Source organism: Idiotropiscis lumnitzeri, chromosome 7 (genome assembly GCF_059441095.1).
Source record: "Idiotropiscis lumnitzeri isolate Australia: NSW breed Sydney's pygmy pipehorse chromosome 7, RoL_Ilum_1.0, whole genome shotgun sequence".
Lineage (NCBI taxonomy): Eukaryota > Metazoa > Chordata > Actinopteri > Syngnathiformes > Syngnathidae > Idiotropiscis > Idiotropiscis lumnitzeri.
The window spans coordinates 21,888,144-21,909,184 of NC_142397.1; the positions used below are offsets into that span (position 1 = coordinate 21,888,144).

Here is a 21,041-nt window from a genome sequence, read left to right on the forward strand (position 1 = left end):
TGACTATGTTGCAGAATTTGAGAAATGATAAATTTGTTAGTTCTAGATAACTTTTGATAATTTGTATGGTTCTTTTTTTACATTAATAATATAGGTTTCACGTTTTTATATGATTAATTTCACTTTTTTAACATAATTATCACGTTTTTACATTGTAAATGTGTTTATGTGTTTTAATTTGTGTACTAATTATCTGCTAATTTATATGGATATATTAAGCGCTTTGTTACAGATCCCGCTGTTGTGAAATGTGCCATATAAATAAAATTGTATTGTATTGTTTGTTAAGTTTCATGTTTTACCATAAGTTTTGTGTTTTTTTTCCTGGTGTGGCAGCAATACCCCTCCTTAATATTGTAATGCCAGTTCCAGTGGTCAAGGATGCACACAGTCGGCAATGGAATCTGTTCGCTTTAATAATAATAATTGCTGCCCCCCCCCCCCAACACAGCAACGCTTCACCAGATTTCGGCCGACTCAATCTCAAAACATGGAGAGTCAACGAGAACACCGCGATAAAGTTCTTGTGTTTTGCGTTGTACAACTACACGAAAGCAACGACAACTGGGGGGGGGGGGCAAAACGAAAAAAGCAATAGTTATGTCATTACAAATTATGACAAAATAGATATAGATAGGCGCTGTACCTTCTCCAGCAAGTAGTTATTACACTGTGTGCAACCGGTAAATGGACACATCCGGTTGCAAGCTGTGCTATCTTATTGCTAACAGTGTGGAGAACAGACACAGCAACAGGCAGGCAGCATACTTGTGTTTCATATTACTGTAAGGCCCATCGTCCCACTACAACAGCTGGCCCCTCTGTAGGCCCTCTGACATACTGTGGATACTTTCTTTTCTGCTCAAGAAGACGCAACCAATCTGTGAGTAATGCTAGCCAAACCGTATTATATCCAACCTGAAATACTCGCTTTAGGGAATATTCTTTGATGCAGTACAATCAATGTGTTGTGTTGTTAGTGTAGTGTGGTGCCAAATCTCGATTTGATTCTCTTTATTAATAAGGACAAGGGCAAAAATTGAAATTGATGGCTGGCAGTATTGTTTACGTACTGGATCTATGACAAATTTAAACGGAGCCAATTTCGATTTGGTGCTGCTTTGAGTCAGGCCTTGTAGATGACAAATATTCGCGAACCTTTTCAAGTGAATGCTATGAAGTCAAACCAGCTTTATTCCGCTTCGCTTTGGTATAGTTACTACCGAAATGAAATGTTCTCGAAACTTAACTTTAAACCCTCGGCATGACCACTGCTGGCATTTATATCGATATTCAAGGATACAGTGTTTTCGGACTTAGGGGTGGATGTTACCGTTAGCTTGTTAGCGGTGAGTTGCGACGATGAGAAACAATCACAGCAGAAAAGCGGAGCTGTTGTGATGATATCGCGCCACCATCGTCTTGTTACTATTTCCTTTTTATCCATACGTGTTTTTGTTGAGGACAACGTTTTTTCGTCTTTTTTTCTTGTTTTGTGTTTTAGGGTGTTTTCGTTGTCTACACCACCCACCCCTACTTTATCGATAACATATTTTTGGCAGTTATCTCAATAGGGTATGCAGGCTTTTGGCTCCTCCATCTTCACCAGGATAAAGATGAGCGGAATCATCTCTCCGCGCTTTTAGCTTTCAAAATAAAGGTACCTGTCAAAAGTTACAATTTAGTCGTCTCTTTAAGAACAAAATATAGTTACATTTATAAATTTAAATGTATCTATTGATTTTAAGTTACAACAGTCAATATGTTTTAGAAAGGAATAAATTAGCTTGTGTTAACTTTTTAAAAGCTCACGTGGAGTGTAATGTCGCCCAAATGGAGTGTCTTAGGACAACCTTTTATAATTTTATTCAGGAGAATTCAACCGGTCTGGCAAAGTTAATCGGACATAATAGACTAAATGAACCACATGAACGTCTGTACACTTTTTTCTAGACGTGCTTGTGACGATTTGGACTGCCCTTAAATGGTAGAATTTTGCCCTAAAAAATTGTGACTGTACAGTAAAAAAAAAATCCTCTATTCATGTTTGTGCGGCAGGAATTTATTAATTTTTTCCTTATTATTGTTGATTATTCTTTGCTGCACTGCTTTCTGTCTTTTATCGTTAATAAAATGAAAATGAGAAACTGTAAATATCGCTGGGATCGCGCAGAAATGTATTGCCTTCAAATTTCTGGGAGATAAAAAGCCCATGACGTTGCATCAGCAAAGTGAGGAAGTTGTGGACCAAGAGGAGATTTTCAACCCAAGTCCAGCGATATTTAGTATGCGACCTGATTTACAGCATGTGCTCCTAAATTTTCTACAACTTTGTAATTTCTTGACCAACATTGATGCATATAAGTACAGTACATTTACTTCTGCCTAAAACAGGCACGTGTGCAGAGAACATCAGTGGCCTTTGTAGACTGATTGGTGGTCAAAAATGTATGAAGTCATGCAAAAAAAAACTCAACAAAAAAACTTTATCAACCCACAATAATATCTTCTCCAAAAACCTCAGATTGTAGCACTGAGTTTCACTCCAGGTTCCCTCTGCATTTCCATGCTCTCCTCATTCAATTTGTTGCCCTAGCAGTTCCTGTTCACTACCAAAGACATACATGTGAGACATGATTGATGAATCACACGTTCAAACATAACCTAAGAAAAATATTATTTAGTATTGATCAACCTCCTACGTCCAGTCTTATTTTGGTCCCTGCTGGGTTGCTGCATGTGTATCATATGTATTATTTATGTATTATTTTTCAAGCCGTAACTTATTTGCTCATTTCTCCAAAATGAATAGATAAAATAGAAAATAACTAATTTCAGTTAACCGATTAAAAAAAATTACAAACTGAGCTTGTTAGTGAAAAATGGAAATTTGTCCATTACCAATCACTAAACCTGTATTGTATCTGCGCAAACAAAAGCCGCTTGATAATGCATATCGGTGATTGGTGCCCATTTGACGTAATAATCGTTAATCACGAAATCATCTGAGGCAATCATTGCTTTAACTAATTCCACTAATGGTTATATTATTGGTGTTGTTGTATCCAAGCTCTTTGGAACATGACAGGCACTTCACCTTACAATGAAAACAGGCTACATGGTAACAATTCATCCTGTCAAGATGCAATTCCATTTCAGCTGTATTTTTTTTCCCTTACCTTTTTACAGTGGTGTGCAGTCAAGGGCTTCAAAGCCTTCTCTGCTAGCCTAATCAAGAAATCATGATCATATTCTTCACATTGATGTTATATTATACCCTAATATATTTTTAGGAGAGCGTTTTTATCCAATCAGAATTCAGCTAGCTCGTGTTGCCAGGAAGATTTCACGATAGCAGTAGCACGCACTATTCATCCGAGGCCTTCAGATACAAAAAAGAACATTTGACAATTGTTTTCCCTTCCATTATCTGTACCGGTTCTACTCACAAGGCTCGCGGGGGGTGCTGGAACCTATCCCAGCTATCTTCGGGCAAGAGGTGGGGTACACCCTGAACTGGTTGCCAGCCAATCGCAGGGCACATATAGACATACAACCATCCGCGCTCACACTCATACCTAGGGTGAGTTTAAAGTGTCCTATCAACCTGCCATGCATGTTTTTGGAATGTCGGAGGGAACCGGATTGTCTGGAGGAAACCCACGCAGGCACGGCGAGAACATGCAAACTCCACACAGGAAGGCCGGAGCCGGAATCAAACCCACAACCTCTGCACTGTCAGGCCATCGTGCTAACCAGTCGGCCACCGTGCCGTCCTTTTTTTTCCTCCCCCTCAGAAAATATTTACTTTTCCTGGTGTTGGCTTTATGCAGAATGACACCGAACCAAACAGAAAAAAAGAAGGTTGGCGAACTTCATCTGTTTAAAGTACTAACTACAATGACTAAGGTGATGACATAATTTTAACCTGAACGTGATAGATCAGTGGTCTCAACCAATCAAAATCAATAATTTTTGCACCACAGAGTTTCAATATCTACACAATAATAGGCCTCAAAATTATAATTTTAATCAATTTAGCTATGCTAAGGGACAATGATTTTATTGACATAAAATTAGACATTTATGTGTAAAGAAAATGTACATTACTACGAAAAATGTATTGTCTTGTACACAAATACAAAATTAGACGATAGATAGTAATTTTTAAAAACTGCCCCCTCACAAAACCTCTTAAGTGTCCTTCAATTAATTATTACAGTAATAGCTTTTATTGTTTTTAATGGTATAATGACATTTTCCGTCTTGTTTGTAAATTCTGCACCAAAGCTTTAATTTAAAAAGAAAAAAAATCAAAATACCAGCCAAAATGAGTAAAGAACAGACCGCGTACAAAGCCCGCTCTGCACAATATTGGTAGGGAGCACTGTGTTAGAATATATTTTTCTTCATCACTGTCATCTTTGGACAACTGTTACATACACATGAGGTATTTACTATTTATGCTTTTATGACATGATGTATGTCATCACTAGGGCTGGGCGATATGACCTAAAATCAATATCGCGATAAATTGGGCAATTTTACCTCGATAACGATAAATGCACGATAAATTCCCCCTGAGGAGCAAAATCAAAATAAATGCAAGAAATGCATATTAACTGCTTTTTTATTGGCCAACTGGTACACATTATTTTCAATGAAAAATAAAAGTACAAAAATCATTTGTATAAACATTCCAAATAGCTTGCTTTGCATGATTTGAACAATGTCACAAAGAACAGGAGAAAAAGGGTACCTCTCACAAAATCTTTTTCTGCAAATGGATTGTGTCGAGATGCTGTAATGCCATTTGCAAAGGCCTAGATTTGTGTAAAGGTATCTTGTAAACAATATAAATAATGACATGTGCAAAGGAGCTTGTCGCCTGTGAACAAAATGCTAAATAAAATGAAAAAAATGTCAATGGAATGCCAATGCCAAATAAACAAGTGTGCTTCATCATGAAAATGTGCCGTCTCGAGTAATCTGGTGCGCAGTCGCCACTTGTCGTTTATGTAATGCACAGCCAGGCTCAAACAGGGATCCATGTTGCGACTCGACCACAAGTCGGATGTGGATGCAAAATGCTTGACATGTCTCCGCTTCCGTCCCGATGTTGTCCATTTCGGGAAGTACGGTTTGCAACAAATATTTTCGTACCTCTTTTCGGGTTCTTTCATGAGGCGTTTCAATCCTGTGCGCTCCACTGTAACTAGAGGAGCTATATCTTCAGCTATGTGCTCGGCTATCGCGTCCACCTCTGAGACGTTCTCTCGTATGGTGTCGCCTCCATTATGGGCTGTTGTCACTTATCCAACCTTGCTTCTCACTTTGAACTTTTAGCCCAAGCTCCAAGTCAACAGCATGGTTGTGTTGTGGGTGGTGAAAAAGAAAAGGTTGGATGCGCTGTTTTGGTGCTGACGACGCACTTTGTAGTTCATGTTCATTTGCTCAGACATCGTCTTTATGGAACGCAAAACATTTCCAAACAACAAATGTCGAATTTCTTTTCGGGACAAGCGCGACAGGAACAATTTCAACTAACGTTACTTCGTCTTCAGCCGTGTCAGCCGCTTCTGGATTTGAATCGCCAGCTACGAACGCGTCTTCTGTTGACATTCTTGTCCAGATGGGTGGAGTCACGTGACAACACGCGCTGTAGCCATCTTAAAGGTGTATGAACATCGATGCAGACAGAAAATACTTTTTTTTTCAGACACCGAATTTACCGACATGGGCAAAATGATGTCGGTCATTGTAAGACTTTTTGGTAACTGTAAATTTTCGGTTTATCGCCCAGTCCTAGTCATCACGAACATAGCGTAAACGCCAGATATAATTTTAAAGACATATGTTTAAAACAGACATTTGAAACGAAATGTTTAATATTGCTCTAGGTGCTTTATTATGGCCCCTTGTCATAGAGCTCTTTTAGGGCTTTAAACCATCAGCAATTGCTCTGTTTTGAGGAAAATAGAAGTTGGTTGCACATAACACCTTTTGAAATTCAACAGATATGTTTTATTTGGGATCCCACAATCAGATCACACACAGAATGTCAGAGACTTCATTGTCGCTAATTTCAAACTCATGGTCTGCCTGAATTTCTGATACCAGATTCAGCTAACATAATCCCCTTTTTTTTACTATCATAGGTCCTAAAACCTCAAAGAGGCTTTATATGTACTCCGCATACCCCAAGATTCAGTGTGCCATGCTGAAGGTAACTGACTCCAACTATTGACCCAGAACTGACTACAATGTTTATCATAGAATGATAAACTGATAAAGAGGGAGCTGACACTCCAGAGGAACACTGACAGATCACACTACAAGGGGCCATCCTAACACTTGGTTGGCGAGAACTTGACGATGACCAGCCTGTTCCGGCGAAGTAGTAGCAATGGAGGATCTAGAAGCAGCGGTGGGAGTGATGGACAGGGCGATCTTAACAACAGCAGACCCAACCGCCAGGTCCGTCGTCTGGAGTTCAACCAGGCAATGGAGGACTTCAAAATCATGTTCCCCACAATGGACTATGAAGTAATAGAGTGTGTGCTACGTTCCAATAACGGAGCTGTGGATGCCACCATTGACCAGCTTCTACAGATGAGTATTGATGGGCAGGCTTCAGATGATAGCTCAGACTCTGATGACAGCATCCCACCGGAGGTGAGTTGAACATGTCCAAGGTCATCAATGCACAATAAATAGGGAAATCTATTTAAACTGCTTGAAATATGTATCAATGTTAAAAATGAAAGAATCGCAACACCCTGTTACCAGAGCCGCTCTCTCATGTCACTATTGATGCAGTCCATATCGGGAAATACGGCTTTCATGAAGCGTTTAAATCCTGTGTGCACCGGATCCGGACCGCGGGATGGTTCGGACCGGACCCATGGCCAATCTATGATGAATTTTTTTTCAGGGTGCATTCGCAAACGTTGGCGCTGCAATTCTAGTAAATACGGAAAAGGCGTCACTGATTTGAGCCAATCAAATCTTTTGATTACGATCCACTGCCAATTGCGCAGCAGACCGGAAGAGAGTGCTGCTGACAGTATGCCTTGCTAAAAAGTTAGCGAGGTCGATGCGTCTTGTTTTAAATTAATGTACAGAGAAATTTAGTTTCGTTCTGGCTGCAGCCAATTCAAAACCAGTGTGCATCATATGCTCCGAAACCGTCGCTACGTTGTGAAGCGCCGCTACGAAACAAAGCACCGCCCTTTTGTGCACAGTTATCCGCTGACGTTTGAGATGAGCGCAGGCAAAAACATCGAACTTCGAGGGCAGTACAACAGATTTTTACATTTTCGTTTTCATCCCAGCGGCATGCAAATGAATATTCAGTAAAAGTATCATGGATTTTGGGGAAACATAAAAAAACGTTCAAGTGATGGGGAAGTTGTGAAGGAGTGCTTAAATGCGGTTGCACAAACATTATTTAAACGAAAACACAAAGCCCAAATGTGTGAAATAATCTACCAAATCCCAATGGCCCTGACTCCGTTCCAACCCAGATTTAAGTCACTGGCAGGGCAGTCACAAACTCATTTTTCTCATTAAGAGAAGTTAAAAAAATATTCAAAAGAAAAAGTGGTGTCAAAGGTCATTTTGAATTAGTTTTTCATGAGGACAGCCATTTTTATTGATTGTGTACTGAACATAGGCTAGACATTTCGGGAAGTTGGACTTTGGTTCGGACCTTTTAATTGGAAGAAATTTTCGTCGTGGACCTCTGTGACTTTTAATTGACTACCTCTGTGCTAGGCTATCGCGTCCACCTCTGAGACGTTCTCTCGTAAGGTGTCGCCTCCGTTAATGGGCTGTTGTCACTTGTCGAACCTTGCTTCTCACTTTGAACTTTCAGCACAGCATGGTTGTGTTGTGGGTGGTGAGAAAGCTTCTGGATTTGAATCGCCAGCTACGACAGCGACGTCTGTTTTCTTTCTCGATCAGACGGGTGGAGTCACGTGATTGGAGGCGCTGTAGCGGTCTTAAAGGGGCATGAACATTGCCGCAGACAGAAAAGGCTTTTCTTTTTTTTTTAAACACCGAATTTACCGACATGGGCAAAATGATTTCGGTCATTGTAATACATTTCGGTAATGGTAAATTTTCGGTTTATCGCCCAGCCCTAACACATTGCGTATATTACTTGACTTGACACTAGGGCTGCAAAGATTAGTGGATCAATCACAAGGTTGTCGACGATTAAAATCGTCGAGAATTTTATAGATGCATCTTTTGATTTGTATATCTAATTCTTTGGCGCCGTGTTTTCCTTTGAAATTGGCTCTTCTCCCAATGTCTGTAAACCTGTCTGCAATGCACATGCACATCAATGGTAATCCAGGTCATTCGTGATGTAAAACAAAAGAATTGTGGGTAATTGAGTTTCATGGCTAACCCGTGTTACTGTTAGCAACGGAGTCAGAAAGTCTGGGCACGTTTCACAAAATTACTTAATACAATGTAAACCTCCTTGTCAGAGCAGCACAGCAGTGAGAAACGAGCATCTAAAAGAGAAACATGTTGCGACTAATGGAGACAGTCATGTCTGGGAGCTAGCTGTTACTAGCATACATAGGCTACCATGTGCGTCTGATGGAACACCGCACGCAATGTCCTGTTGTGATACGATAACATTGTAATGTCTACTGTGGATTATGGTGGCATTAGTCAGCAGACTCACATTTATTAAAAACCAAAACTGTCAGGGTCGCCGGTCGGCGAGGAGGGGGGTGGACCCAAAATGCGAGGAAGCAGGGATAAGGGTAACTTAAAGGGAATTTATTTACAAAACAAAACCAAAAGGCAAACAAGGTACTAGGACAAACAAACGTGGCAGGGTGCAAAATAACAAAGTCGAACTAAACGTGACTAAACAGAACAAAAACCGAGGAACGAAGACAGTGACAAAAACTAGGGACAAGAGCGGGAGCGAAGCGAAGCGAGAGCGTGAACGAGATCGGGGAGCGGTCGTGACAGTCCAAATGGAGCAATGTTCCGACGCTGAGCTGTCGGGATGAGGTGTTCAAATAGTCCAGTGATTAGGGGCGCAGATGGGAGTCAGGTGTGCAGGGCTAACGGGGAACAGGTGCGTGGCTGGTGGGGAGTGCTGAGGGGAAACGCCCCTACTCAGCTGACAGGGGTAAACAAAAACAAGGACAAGGCATGGAACGTGAAAAATGACAACAAAGCCCTGCCATGACCGACACGGATCATGACAAAAACACAGTTTTTGTGTTACTCATGGTTGACATCGGACAGCAAGAGCACATGTGCTGCCTCAGGGTCACGCCCACGCACTGTTGCACTTATGAACTAGGATACATTGGCACTCAAAGTAACACAACATAACCAATGTGCCACAAGCCATTAACAATAAAACATAACCAACCTTGGTGGTTACTAAATTACTGTGCTAATAAAAAAATAAAATGTTGCGCCTAATCTTTTAAAAAAAAATTGCCAGGTACTTACAGCATTTTGAATGTGTAGATTATAATATAAATGCTTGAGAAGCAAAACAAAAAAAATTGTATTAAGGTTAAGTAAAAACTAAATTAAAAATCAATTAAGTGTTCATTTTAGTTTTCTTTAGCACAGTGCATTTCTCTAATTTTGCTCGTATGATTTCACTCCCTTCTACATAAAAAATGGATGGAAAGTATTTATTTTAATATTCATAGGTAGTTACAGAGTGTTAGTGCAACTCAGCACAGTATATAGTTTTTGGTTCCAATTTAGAATGCTCTAAACATTTACACGCTTGCAACAAACATTCGGGCTGGGACAATACACTTTTGTCACGATCCGATACGGATCCCAATACGTATTACAACACTTAAATATTATAAAGTATTGACCTTAAAATATGCTTTGCAAAACAGAGACATGTGTTCCCAAAGTTTTAACTTAAGTGCTATTTGACATTTATTCCAGGGTCACGATTGAAAAATGCATTAACCGTTCCACTAACTGTTCCTGAGATAGGGGGGGAACTCCAATCACAGAGCTCAATTTTAAGGACTTCAAATGTTCCATTATAGAACGTGTATAACTCAAATGTGCAATAACAACAGCTTCTTAGCATAGTAGTCTCCTCTAAAACGTTGCCTGTTCTTAGAGGACTAGCTTTGTTTAGGGACAGAGAGGTTCTTGTTCAAAAATTAAAGCTGATCTACATGCTCTGACTTCCTACATTGTGGCTAGTCTTGTTAGTCTCTTTTTTTATCTTTGCATTGCTGCCCTCTATCGGCCTCGCAAATTTACATATGACTGGTATGTAATGAAGCCGGCGCTGCATGGCAACAATGATACACCCTTTACATTCGATACTTTGTATAAGAACATAAAGTACCGCGATACATCGCGAAACGATATAAACATATAGCATTTGTGGATGGCTGCAGCACCACACTAGGGCACAGAGACATGCATGGCAACGATCTAAAAAAATCTAATTCAATTGGGGCTTGAGTGAATCATTACACTCCTAATAATGAATCTTGTTTCTTTCCAGTGAAGTGTATTGGCAGAATTATACTAAATTGTCATGGCTTGTGGAGTTGATGTTGACCACAGGATGACATGGAAAGATTGAATGGAAATAATGTATGATAGTTTTTACTAGTTTTTTTTCCTCTCTAGATTCTGGAGAGAACGCTTGAACCAGACAGTTCAGATGAGGAACCACCACCAATCTACTCACCACCAACATATGATATGCATGTTTTTGATAGAAAATACCCAGAGGGCCCACCAACACCCCCAGTAAGGTAAGGTGGGAGTGCTTAGTTCAGAAGTTTAAATTTGCTATTGACACTTTTGCAGCTGCATCTGGTGAGCGGCCATTCAGTCTCCGCACGTCACATTTAATCTCGAGAATTTTTGCGAAATTTCATGTCGGCCTGGCAATAAGATTCGTGAATTAAATCAGTTTGTGTATGAGTGTTGAGTGTTTTGCCATGTGACTACACCCCAAACACGATGTTCAAAGCTGTTATACCTGTGATTTATTTATTTTTTACGTAAATCGTTTTGGGTCTCTCAGGTTTTGGAAAATCTGCCCACAATTTTAGAATCTTGCCGTGTGAACCAGACATAAGTGGGTCGTTCTAGATGAGACATGCTGCGGGATATTATACCGTTTTACTTAACTGGTCTGGAAATTTTCTTACAAAACAAACATACCTTTGTTCAGCCAGTGGCTGCATTGATAATGCACTTTTTTGTTTTTTAACTTTAAAACAAAGTAGGGTTGCACGATTTTGGAAAAAAAACCCAAATGCGATTATTCAGACCAATATTGCGATTATGATTCGATTAGCGTTTTTTGTATTTTACACGTTAAAATACATTTAAATGCTCCTGTTATCCGTTTCTGCCTGGACTTGCTTTATTTTATACACTCGTTAACATTTCCTTGACACTTCTCTCATTCCCGCGCTCGCCACACCAGCATATCCGCTCATCTCCTCCACTGCACTGTTCGTCATGCATGCGCACACACACACACACATCACACACAAGCGTGTCACAATTTACAATGTTGCCAATTGTGCTGTACAGTTGCTCTGAGAGGGAGCTTGGTGCCGGTACGCACAAACACTTACGAGATAGTTTTCAGATTTTTTTTTATTTTTCCATAACGCGAATGCTACTGTTAGTGATGTTAGCTTAGCACGCGAATGACCGCTAGTTTTTCCCTCCCCTTCATCTGTTTATTTCAAATCTATTTGACAGGCTTCATACTCAAATCGGTGGTGGTGTTTTAAACGTTGAAATACGTTGGTCGTGTTGCCTCTCGATCTGATGCTTTTTTATTTTTTTGATGCGGTTCATTTTTGTTGAATCCGCCGTACGTCCAAATAATAGACGTACTGCCCTTCTTGAGCACAAGCATCTCCCTCTCCTCATCCACGGCGGCAGCAGTTACTTCCATTACATCCACTTCAGTACACGGAAATCACAGGAAAAACCCGAGGTGCATGTGTAGTGTGTTATTGTCAGGTTGCGCTGACTGTAGACTAACACGTGTCAGCCAACAACACTGATTGGCCAGTGCCATTAAGACCCGAGTATCGACAGTTCTGGTTGGCTAATTCATCTGTCACTCAAACGCCAAATGTTTGGTTTTTTAAACAAATAACACATTGTCTACAATTTTTTTTTTTTTTGTTTGAATTTGCAAAGTCTTTATGTGGGAATAATTTCATATCCTACTTCCCCTGTATGTGGGAATGTATAATACCTCACCCCTTGACACATGACTACGCTCATGTGTCACTCTTGCTGCCCCTTCAAATAATGATTTAGGCAGCCAGGATTTGCCATCTGCCAATTTGCTGACCCTGTCCTCAGCAATGTTTGCATCTTTGTTATCCCAATGTGTGCGTTCAATTAGTGGTGCATTTTTCTGGCGCGTGATCAAAATGTCAAGTTGATTTGCTATGTGTGTGTGTGTGTTCATTTCCCCTTTTATTAGTGCTGTGTCGACCTTGAGGTTATGCCTTGGGCTGCAGCCTTCGCTGCATTGTCAGCGAGGTAGTTTCCAATCGTAATTGGGTCATTTTCTATTAAGTAAGTTTTGCATTTTCAAATAGCTATTTAGACGTGATTTATGCGCAACTTTTTTCCTGTTGTGGTTTTAAAGCCCCTGTTTGCCCAATGTTGACAGGACACATGAACATATAGCTTGACTGTCAGTCCACATTGTAACCATACATCTCATACAGGATGGGAAACCTCAAACTTTGACTTTCTCACACCCGCCCACGCTTTTCCTGCTTATTCTAATAATTTCTCTTTTACAAGTTATCTGTTTTGTATCACACTGCTAGTATTCCCCTCGCATAAAAGTAAGTGTGACTTCACTTTGTGACCTTGGTTCTCAGACATTTCTACTTCTTATCAGTCTGGAATGTGCACCTGGTTTTGTGTCTTCCAAGCCTGAATCAGTGCAGAACATTCTGCTGCTGGTCCTGAACATACAGATTTTAGTATCCCTTGAAACAAAATTTCCGTTTGCAATTCTAAAAAAATAATAATAAAAACCACCAAAAATAACGCATTATTCCTTAATTTAATGTGAGTAGACTTCCTGAGAAACCCAGTTTCTCCCAAGAAACCCTGTTTCTCTTCTCAGGTTTTTGACATACCGAGAAAACGTTTAATTTACTCTACCGTGTTATCCGCCCGAGAAACCCTGTTTCTAAAAAAAAAAAGTTATGACCTAATTCCATTTATATAACTCCTTGAATAACATGATTCGGTTTTAGACGAACCGAGTAAACATTTAATTTGCTCTACTGTGCTATCCGTCCGAGAAACCCTGTTTCTAAACGAGTTATGACCTAATTCCTGAGAAACCCTGTTTCTCTTATTTCCATTTATATAACTCCTTGAATAACACGATCCAGTCTATTTTACCGTACTGGGAAAACGGTTGGGACCCCGCCCTGCGCGCACTTGATCTCACTCACTTTCACTTTCTTTACCAATTCTTTACTCGTTTAACGTTTTAATTGGTGGTACAAAATATTTTGAAACACAATACCTGATTGCCTCTGGGTCAGCCTGGTCCGATGGGATTCGTCTCCGGGCGGCCGGGGAAACGCTGGTACCAGATTTGATGGCGTCCGGTCGTCCCGCGGCGATCGTCCGTCCGGATGTGAATCCCGGGTTTCGGCACCAGTTAAATGTCAGATTTAAATGCCCTGACGCTTTGTGGGAGAGCTGTTACTAAAGGTGGCTGAGGCCAGAAAGAATCAGGCAAGGTTGTTCCTTTTTCCAGCCGCGGCAGGGAGGGAGGGACAGAGAAAGAGCAAGCAGCTGACCTGCTCGCAGCTCGGCTCCATAGGCTCCCTGCCTTCCCGCCCCACCGCCTCTGCTTTTATTAGTACTTGAAGCAGACTCATAACGAAACAGAAACTAAGTCATCATGGCTTAACAGACAACAAAAGTAAGATAACAGAAACTTAACTCATAACGAAAGTTAGATTAGACAACAGAAACGTAACTCTAGAGCAAAAATATAGGCGTGTGTGCGTGTGCAATCATTAATACAATTAGTGTATAAAAACATGATTAGAAATACACAAACTGATTATATAAGGTTACTTGAGGTTATGATCTTCAGCTTATCTTACATTTGGGGAGAGAGGAAAAACCAAAAAAAAAGCATGTCTGTCTATCACTAATCTAGAGACTGAAATTTTTGCTCATTCTTTCTTTGATAAATCCTGCTCAGGTAAATTAGATGGAGGGCGTTTGTGAACTGCAGTTTTCAAATCTTTCCATCGATTCTCAATTGGATTGAAGTCTGGACTTTGACTTGGCCTTTCTGACACCCGCATATGTTTCGTTTTGCACTGGTCCATTGTAGGTATTGCTTAATTTTTAGGATCATTGTCTTGTTGGGAAGTGAACCTCCATCCCATTCTCAGGTCTTTTGCAGACTCCAACAGGTTTTCTTCCAATATGGCCCTGTATTTGGCTCCATCCATCCTCCCATTAACTCTATCTTCCTTGTGCCTGCTGAATAAAAATCAGCCCCAGACCATGATGCTGCCTCCCTTACGTTTGACAGTAGGGATGGTATGTTAAGGGTGTGTTACTTTTATGCCAAAGCTAACATTTTGCATTTTGTCTAAAAAATTATGTTTTGGTCTCACTTGACAAGAGCCCCTTCTTCCACTTTTGTTGTCTCCCAAGTGTCTTGGCAAACATCATTCAGGACTTTTTATGGTTGTCTTTGAGAAAAGACTTTCTTCTTGCTAATCTTCCACAAAGGCCCGATATGTGGAGTGTGTGACGAATAGTTGTCCTTTGGATGGATCCCCCCCACCTTTGCTGTGGATTTTAGCATTTCATCCAGCGGGATCATGGGCATCTTGGTGAGTCTCCTTGTGTGGGCTCAAAGTTTAGAAGGACTGTCAGGTCTTGGTAGGTTGCACTTGTCTCTCCATTTCAATATGATTGATCAAACAATGCTCTGCGAGTTGTTTATAGCTTGCAAAATCTTTTCATATCCTAATCCTGCTTTAAATGTATCTGCAAGTTTCTCCCGGGTTTGGCTGTTGTGTCTTTATGATGCTGTTTGCTATTCAATATTTGTTTGTGTTTTTTTTAACCATTTTTTTAAATTATAACATCCCAAATGTTATTATTAAGAGTTCCTCTGTCATGCTATATCATTTCCCCTCATAGATTCGAAGACCAGCCACTTTTAGGTCACAAGCAGGCCAAAAGCTTTCGGAATTGGAATCCTCCATTGCTTGGAAATCTCCCAGATGATTTCCTAAGGATTCTTCCTCAGCAATTAGAAAGAATAAAGGTAAGTAAAACAAACCTTGGAAAATTTGGTACATTATCCTGATAGAACACGTATAGATCAGGGGTCTTCAGTCCTGTTCCTCGAGGTCTGCTGTCCTGCCTGTTTTCCATCTCTCCTTGTTGCAGCACACCTGATTCAAATCATCAAGATCGCTATCCAGCATCTGCAGACATTGCTGATTATATGACTTACCGGCCTTTTGAGTAGAAGCACCTGTGGCGAAAGCCGAACTGTGTCAGCGCTTTTACTATCTGGATTTGACACCTCTGGGAGCCATACTGTGCTACAAGTAGCAATGTGACAGACATCTCGGTAGAATCCTATTAAAAAAAAAACAACAAAGCAAAAAAAAAAAATTGCACCTAAAATGCCTTGATAGAGTCACAAAAAATATTTGCTGACTAAGGTGCTTGACCTAATGCCTTCCTATGAATATTTAATTTGTATTATTTAAGTCCTTTTTTTAAGTCAAGTGATGCAATTTAAAACAACAGTAATATTAATACTAGAGAATGCAATTTCTGGAGAAATCGCGTGTGAAGGCTGAGGAGTGGAAGCCATCTGGGTGGAAGGATGTGGAATGATATTTATTTTGAATCATAGAGAATGAAATTGAATGAGTTTGAATCATAGAGAATAGAATTGAATGAGAATGTGGAATGATAGTGAATGATGGAAGGTGGAATGACACTAAATGGAAATTAATATGAATAAATTGATTGAGATAATATTATAATGTAAAATGGTAAATTGTGTGAAAGCATGGACACATTGTGTCAATAAAAAAAAAAAAAATGGGACTTGAATCGACAACCTGCCATGTGGGAAACGAGTGCTAAACCTCTGAACCACACAAGCATGTACAAGTGTAAGAATAGAATCAGCCTTTACCCAATAATAGAACTGGGAAAGCCTGGAATGAATGGGGAAAGATATCTTTGAAACATGACTACAGTAAATGAAGTGAAGAATGTGAGAGAGGGGCAAATTGAAGCCTGCATGGCGTGAATATTTGGAATAGATTGAGGTTGGAACGGTGAAAATCGGATGAAATATGTGGAAGCAGTTGCACGCCGAAGAAGTGCAATTGGGAATGGATGAATTTATGAAACGTGAATGAGGTGAGGCGGCACGGTGGACGACTGGTTAGCACGATGGCCTCACAGTGAGAGACAGCATCGGTCGTGGGTTCGATCCTGGCTCCGGCCATCCTGTGTGGAGTTTGCATGTTCTCCCCGTGCCTGCGTGGCTTTCCTCCGGGTACTCCGGTTTCCTCCCACATTCCAAAAGCGTGCATGATAGGTCGATTGAACACTCTAAATTGCCCCTAGGTATGAGTGTGAGTGCGGATGGTTGTTCGTCTCTGTGTGCCCTGCAATTGGTTGGCAACCAGTTCAGGGTGTCCCCTGCCTACTGCCCGAAGATAGCCGGGATAGGCTCCAGCATCCCCGCGACCCTAGTGAGGAGAAGCGGTATTGAAAATGGATGGATGGATGAATGAGGTGAAAGTGTGAAAGGGGATACTGGAATGTGAAATGAATGACCTGAATGGGTTAAATTTTAATTTTGAAGCATTTAATCGTGAAATGTTGAATCTTCCATTGGAAATGAATGGGGTTTTGGGGGGTGAATAAAGTGAAATGGTGAATTATGGGAAATAGGTGAAGACTGCGAGGCGTGAATTTTTGGAATAGATCGAAGTTGGAACGGTGAAATCGGATGAATACTGTCGAAGTAGTTAAAATAGAAACTATGATATAGTCGAAAGGTGTAGAATAACGTGTGAAGGCCTCAGCCTTTACACAATTAATATTGGAGCACATTTCAGAATTTTGAGTGAAACTTCTCTTTTAATCAAATGAGGTTTTCAAATATTTTCCTTTCGTCTTTTCCCTTCAGGGGCCGCCACAGCGAATCAGTTGCCTCCATCTAACTCTGTCCTCTGCATCCTCTGCTTTCACCCCAACTACTTTCATGTCCTCTTTAACTACATCCATAAACCTGCTCTTTGGTCTTCCTCTTGACCTGATGTATGTGTGTATGGGCGTGTGCGGGGGTGGGGGTGGGTGTGTGTGTGTGTGTGCGTGCGTGGGGTGGGGGTGTGTGTGTGTGGGGGGGGGGGGTGCGTGTGCGTGGGGGTGGGGGTGTGTGCGTGTGTGTGTGTGTGTGCGCTGCCGCTAAACGCTTACTTCAGCATATGTAGGGAAAAGCAAAATTTTTGCTGTTGCTTTAGGCTTGTTCATAGTGTGTCTAGCCAAGTTTTCTTCTTGCAGTCTAACTAGAGGAAACCTTGCAAAATAATTGAACAAAATGAACTGTCCTTCAATGACTATTCACTGGCCCCAGAGTGAGCCTGTTCACAGAAACGCTCACGAAGCAGAAATACACTCCGTTCAGTTCACGTTCACCCAAATTATGAACAAGTTCATGAACATTTGTTAATTGAACTCATTGAGGTACAACACTGCCAATAGCCTGTCTTTTCCACAGAGTACTCAGGCCGATCTCTCCCAGCTTGGATCATCACCATCCTCATCATCAGTCTCTTTGAGTCACTGGACAGCCCAGTCAAGTTCTCAGTCTGGAGCTGTAGGCACTACAGGTGGTCCAGGTCGGACGGCAGTATCTACAGAGCAAGACAAGAAACTGAAGCAGTATCTCGAAGACGAGCGCATTGCCCTTTTCCTACAGAACGAGGAGTTCATGAGAGAGTTGCAGCGAAACCGGGAGTTTCTTGTTGCCTTAGAGAGAGGTAGGCTTTTTATAGACCACTCACATTTCAGCAAACATTTTCTTCTATTCTTCTTAAGCAACAGTCGCATAGAAATTAAACTCTATGGTAAATAACTAGCCATAATTGTCTAATAACTCATAAGACAAGATGGATTCAGCATTGTATCAAGTATCAATTAGAGCTGGGACTAACATTCTGATTCTTCCTGAATAGTTCACATTTTCACAAGTTTCCGTTCCTTGTTTTGATGCCTTGACCGCCGACCACCAAAGAACAACCAGTAGCAAGTGTGTGTTTATTACTCCTGCCTAATCACCCGGTAGAGACAAAATACTGTATTTGCCAGACAATAAGTTTCTACTTTTCCCCCCAATTTTTGAACACTGTGGTTTTTAATGTGACACAATTCATTCAAGAATTTTTACTCACAAGCTTCAGGCCCTCAATAGATATAACATATTTTCCGGACTATAAGCCGGTACTTTTTTCCTCGATTTTGAACCATGCGGCTAATCCAACGCTGTGGCTTTTTTGTGTATTTTTCTTTCACACGATAGTCCACTGTGAGACATTCAGTAATTTCATTGCTCAAATTTGACAAGACGTTGGGTACCGTATTTTACAGACTATAAGGTGCACCTGTATATAAGCCGCCGCAACTCTTTTTGGGGAAATAAGAGAAGGCCCCCCACACCTCCCAGCTCGGAGGCCCCCCATGAGAAAACACTGGAGCTAAAATATCGAAAAGAGAAATGATGGTGCTAAAAGACAAAGAAGCTAAAAAATAAAAGACAGTAATAGTAGATAAAACAACAGTCCTGAATTAAGAGTAAAATAAGACATTTAAAAGCCAAACTAAAAAGGTGCATCTTGAGCTTCCTCTTAAAAATATCAACAGTCTCTGCGGTCCTGATGTCCTCTGGCAGGCTATTCCATAGACGAGGACCAGAATGTCTGAGTGCAGCCTCACCGTATGTTCCGGTCCTCACCCTAGGAATAACTAAAAGGCTGATGCCAGAGGACCTCAAGCGAGAGTTGATATGATAAGAGCAGGTTGTATAAATAAGATGGCCCAAGGACCGTTAAGACATTTAAAAACTAATAGAAGCACCCTAAAATCAAGCCTGAAACACACGGGAAGCCAATGCAGCCATTTTAAAACTGGGGTAATATGTGCCCGCCCTCTGGTCCTTGTCAGCACCGTGTGGCTGAATACTGAAGTAGTTGTAAACTGGAAATACTCTTTTTTGGAAAGACCAGAGAGCAGGGCATTACAATAATCGAAACAACAGGAAATAAAAGCATCAATAGTATTAACAAAGCTCGACAGCTTCACACAAGACATTGATTTCAAGGATGCTTTTTTTTCTTTCAGAGATGCATGCCTTGAAATTACATACTGGCAATAACAAATTGCGTTTGTAAAGCAAAAAAGCACAGAACTATTTTTGGGAAAAAAAAGTTTCATAACTTGATCAGATCTCATAATTCTTTATTTTCAATTCTGAATGTGTTATAATAATAGGGCTTTCACTTGTGTAGCACTTTTCTACCTTCAAGGTACTAAAATACCGCCATATCACTGTCCCTTGATGAGGACGTAGCATTAGGAGCGACTGCGTGTTCAATAACTTGTTCAAGGACACGTCGACATGATCACTGAAGATTGAACCCACAGTCTTCGGTTTGGGAAATGACCTCTTCTGACCACATGTTATTTTGTGATCGGACTCATCACTTTTTGGTTCATAAAATGAATGATCCCGACTAACGTCTGCTTTTTTTTCCCCCCATTTCCTTTTTTCTTTTTTCTTTTAGATCGCTTGAAATATGAATCAAAGAAATCTAAGTCCAGTCAATCATCTATCTCGGAAAATTGCACAGGTATATATCAGCTATTATAGTGTAGATTTAATAGAATGTTGATTGATTGATTAATTGTCCTCACATGATTATACATCGATCTACAGTGTATACAGTATGAGTAAGTGGTACTGTCATTGTGCCCTAGAATCTTCCTCGGTTCCTTCACCGGAGACTGTGTCAGAAGATGCACTGTTTAGAGACAAACTTAAACATATGGGAAAATGTAAGTCTCTTACATTAAATGTTACATGTTTATTGTAGAGTTAATGTTCAATAAAATGAATTGTCTTTTTTCAGCTACAAGAAAGAAGCTTTTTGAAATTGCCAAAACTTTCTCAGAAAAGACAAAGAGAAGAAAGTCAAAAAGAAGAACACTTCTGAAGAATCATTCGTATCCTGAATTTTATTACAACACGTGTATTTATATAATATAATATATAATGTGACTTTAATCTGTTTAAACAGCATTTTGACAAGGCACAGCTTTTGGGAGAATGTCCTTCAGGCAGATAAGACTAAATTGGAGCTTGATTTTTCAGCAAGACACGTGTATACAGATGCAAAACAATTAGACATACAAAGAAATGTCAAGTAAAGATTATTAATATAGCCCATTGTTACAAAAGCCTCACACAGGGTTCGTACACATTTTCCATGGCCAAATTCAAGCCCTTTTTAAGGACTTCAACTGATTCGCTCATTAAAGTTTGTGGAACAATGCATTCTGGTGTGACACTCCCCAGGTGAACGCCGGATTTGGTGTCATTAGGCATACACACGGTAATGTCAGCTGACCTTAGATGTTTGTTGAGGAAGTTATAATTTATCATTGACAAATGCTCACTTTTTTTCCTTTCATAGCCCATAATAACTGTCCATAATCAACAAGTAATCCAGCGCAGATCGACATCTCTAGTCCGTACCAAAAGCTTAGCATCCTTGCTAACTTTAGTTCATTAGAAGGGCTTTTAATGTCTGCGGCTTGCCTCTCACAGCTAAAGAGAGCCGACTCTCCAGTTGCAAAAAGTTGGATTTCTTTTTTTTGCAAAGTTTGCAGATTTGGTCCAGGTTTTATCCAAAATTTGTATTCTT

General features: G+C 40.4%; 1 protein-coding gene across 2 annotated transcripts in view; it reads left to right on the forward strand.

The window, feature by feature from the left end:
* The first annotated feature begins 605 nt into the window (after nt 1-605).
* Nucleotides 606-21,041, forward strand: part of cuedc1b (CUE domain containing 1b) — a 31,482-nt gene continuing 11,046 nt past the window's right edge. Inside the window, exons 1-8 of one of the 2 annotated variants that reach the window (XM_088300969.1) lie at nt 606-883; nt 6,159-6,675; nt 10,663-10,790; nt 15,223-15,349; nt 17,840-18,101; nt 19,902-19,967; nt 20,095-20,172; nt 20,247-20,340. In XM_088300969.1, coding sequence (XP_088157095.1) covers nt 6,376-6,675; nt 10,663-10,790; nt 15,223-15,349; nt 17,840-18,101; nt 19,902-19,967; nt 20,095-20,172; nt 20,247-20,340 — 1,055 coding nt within the window. In that variant the 5' untranslated portion in view covers nt 606-883; nt 6,159-6,375. The remainder of the gene's footprint in view (nt 884-6,158; nt 6,676-10,662; nt 10,791-15,222; nt 15,350-17,839; nt 18,102-19,901; nt 19,968-20,094; nt 20,173-20,246; nt 20,341-21,041) is intronic. The other variant, XM_088300968.1, reaches the window with a different exon arrangement.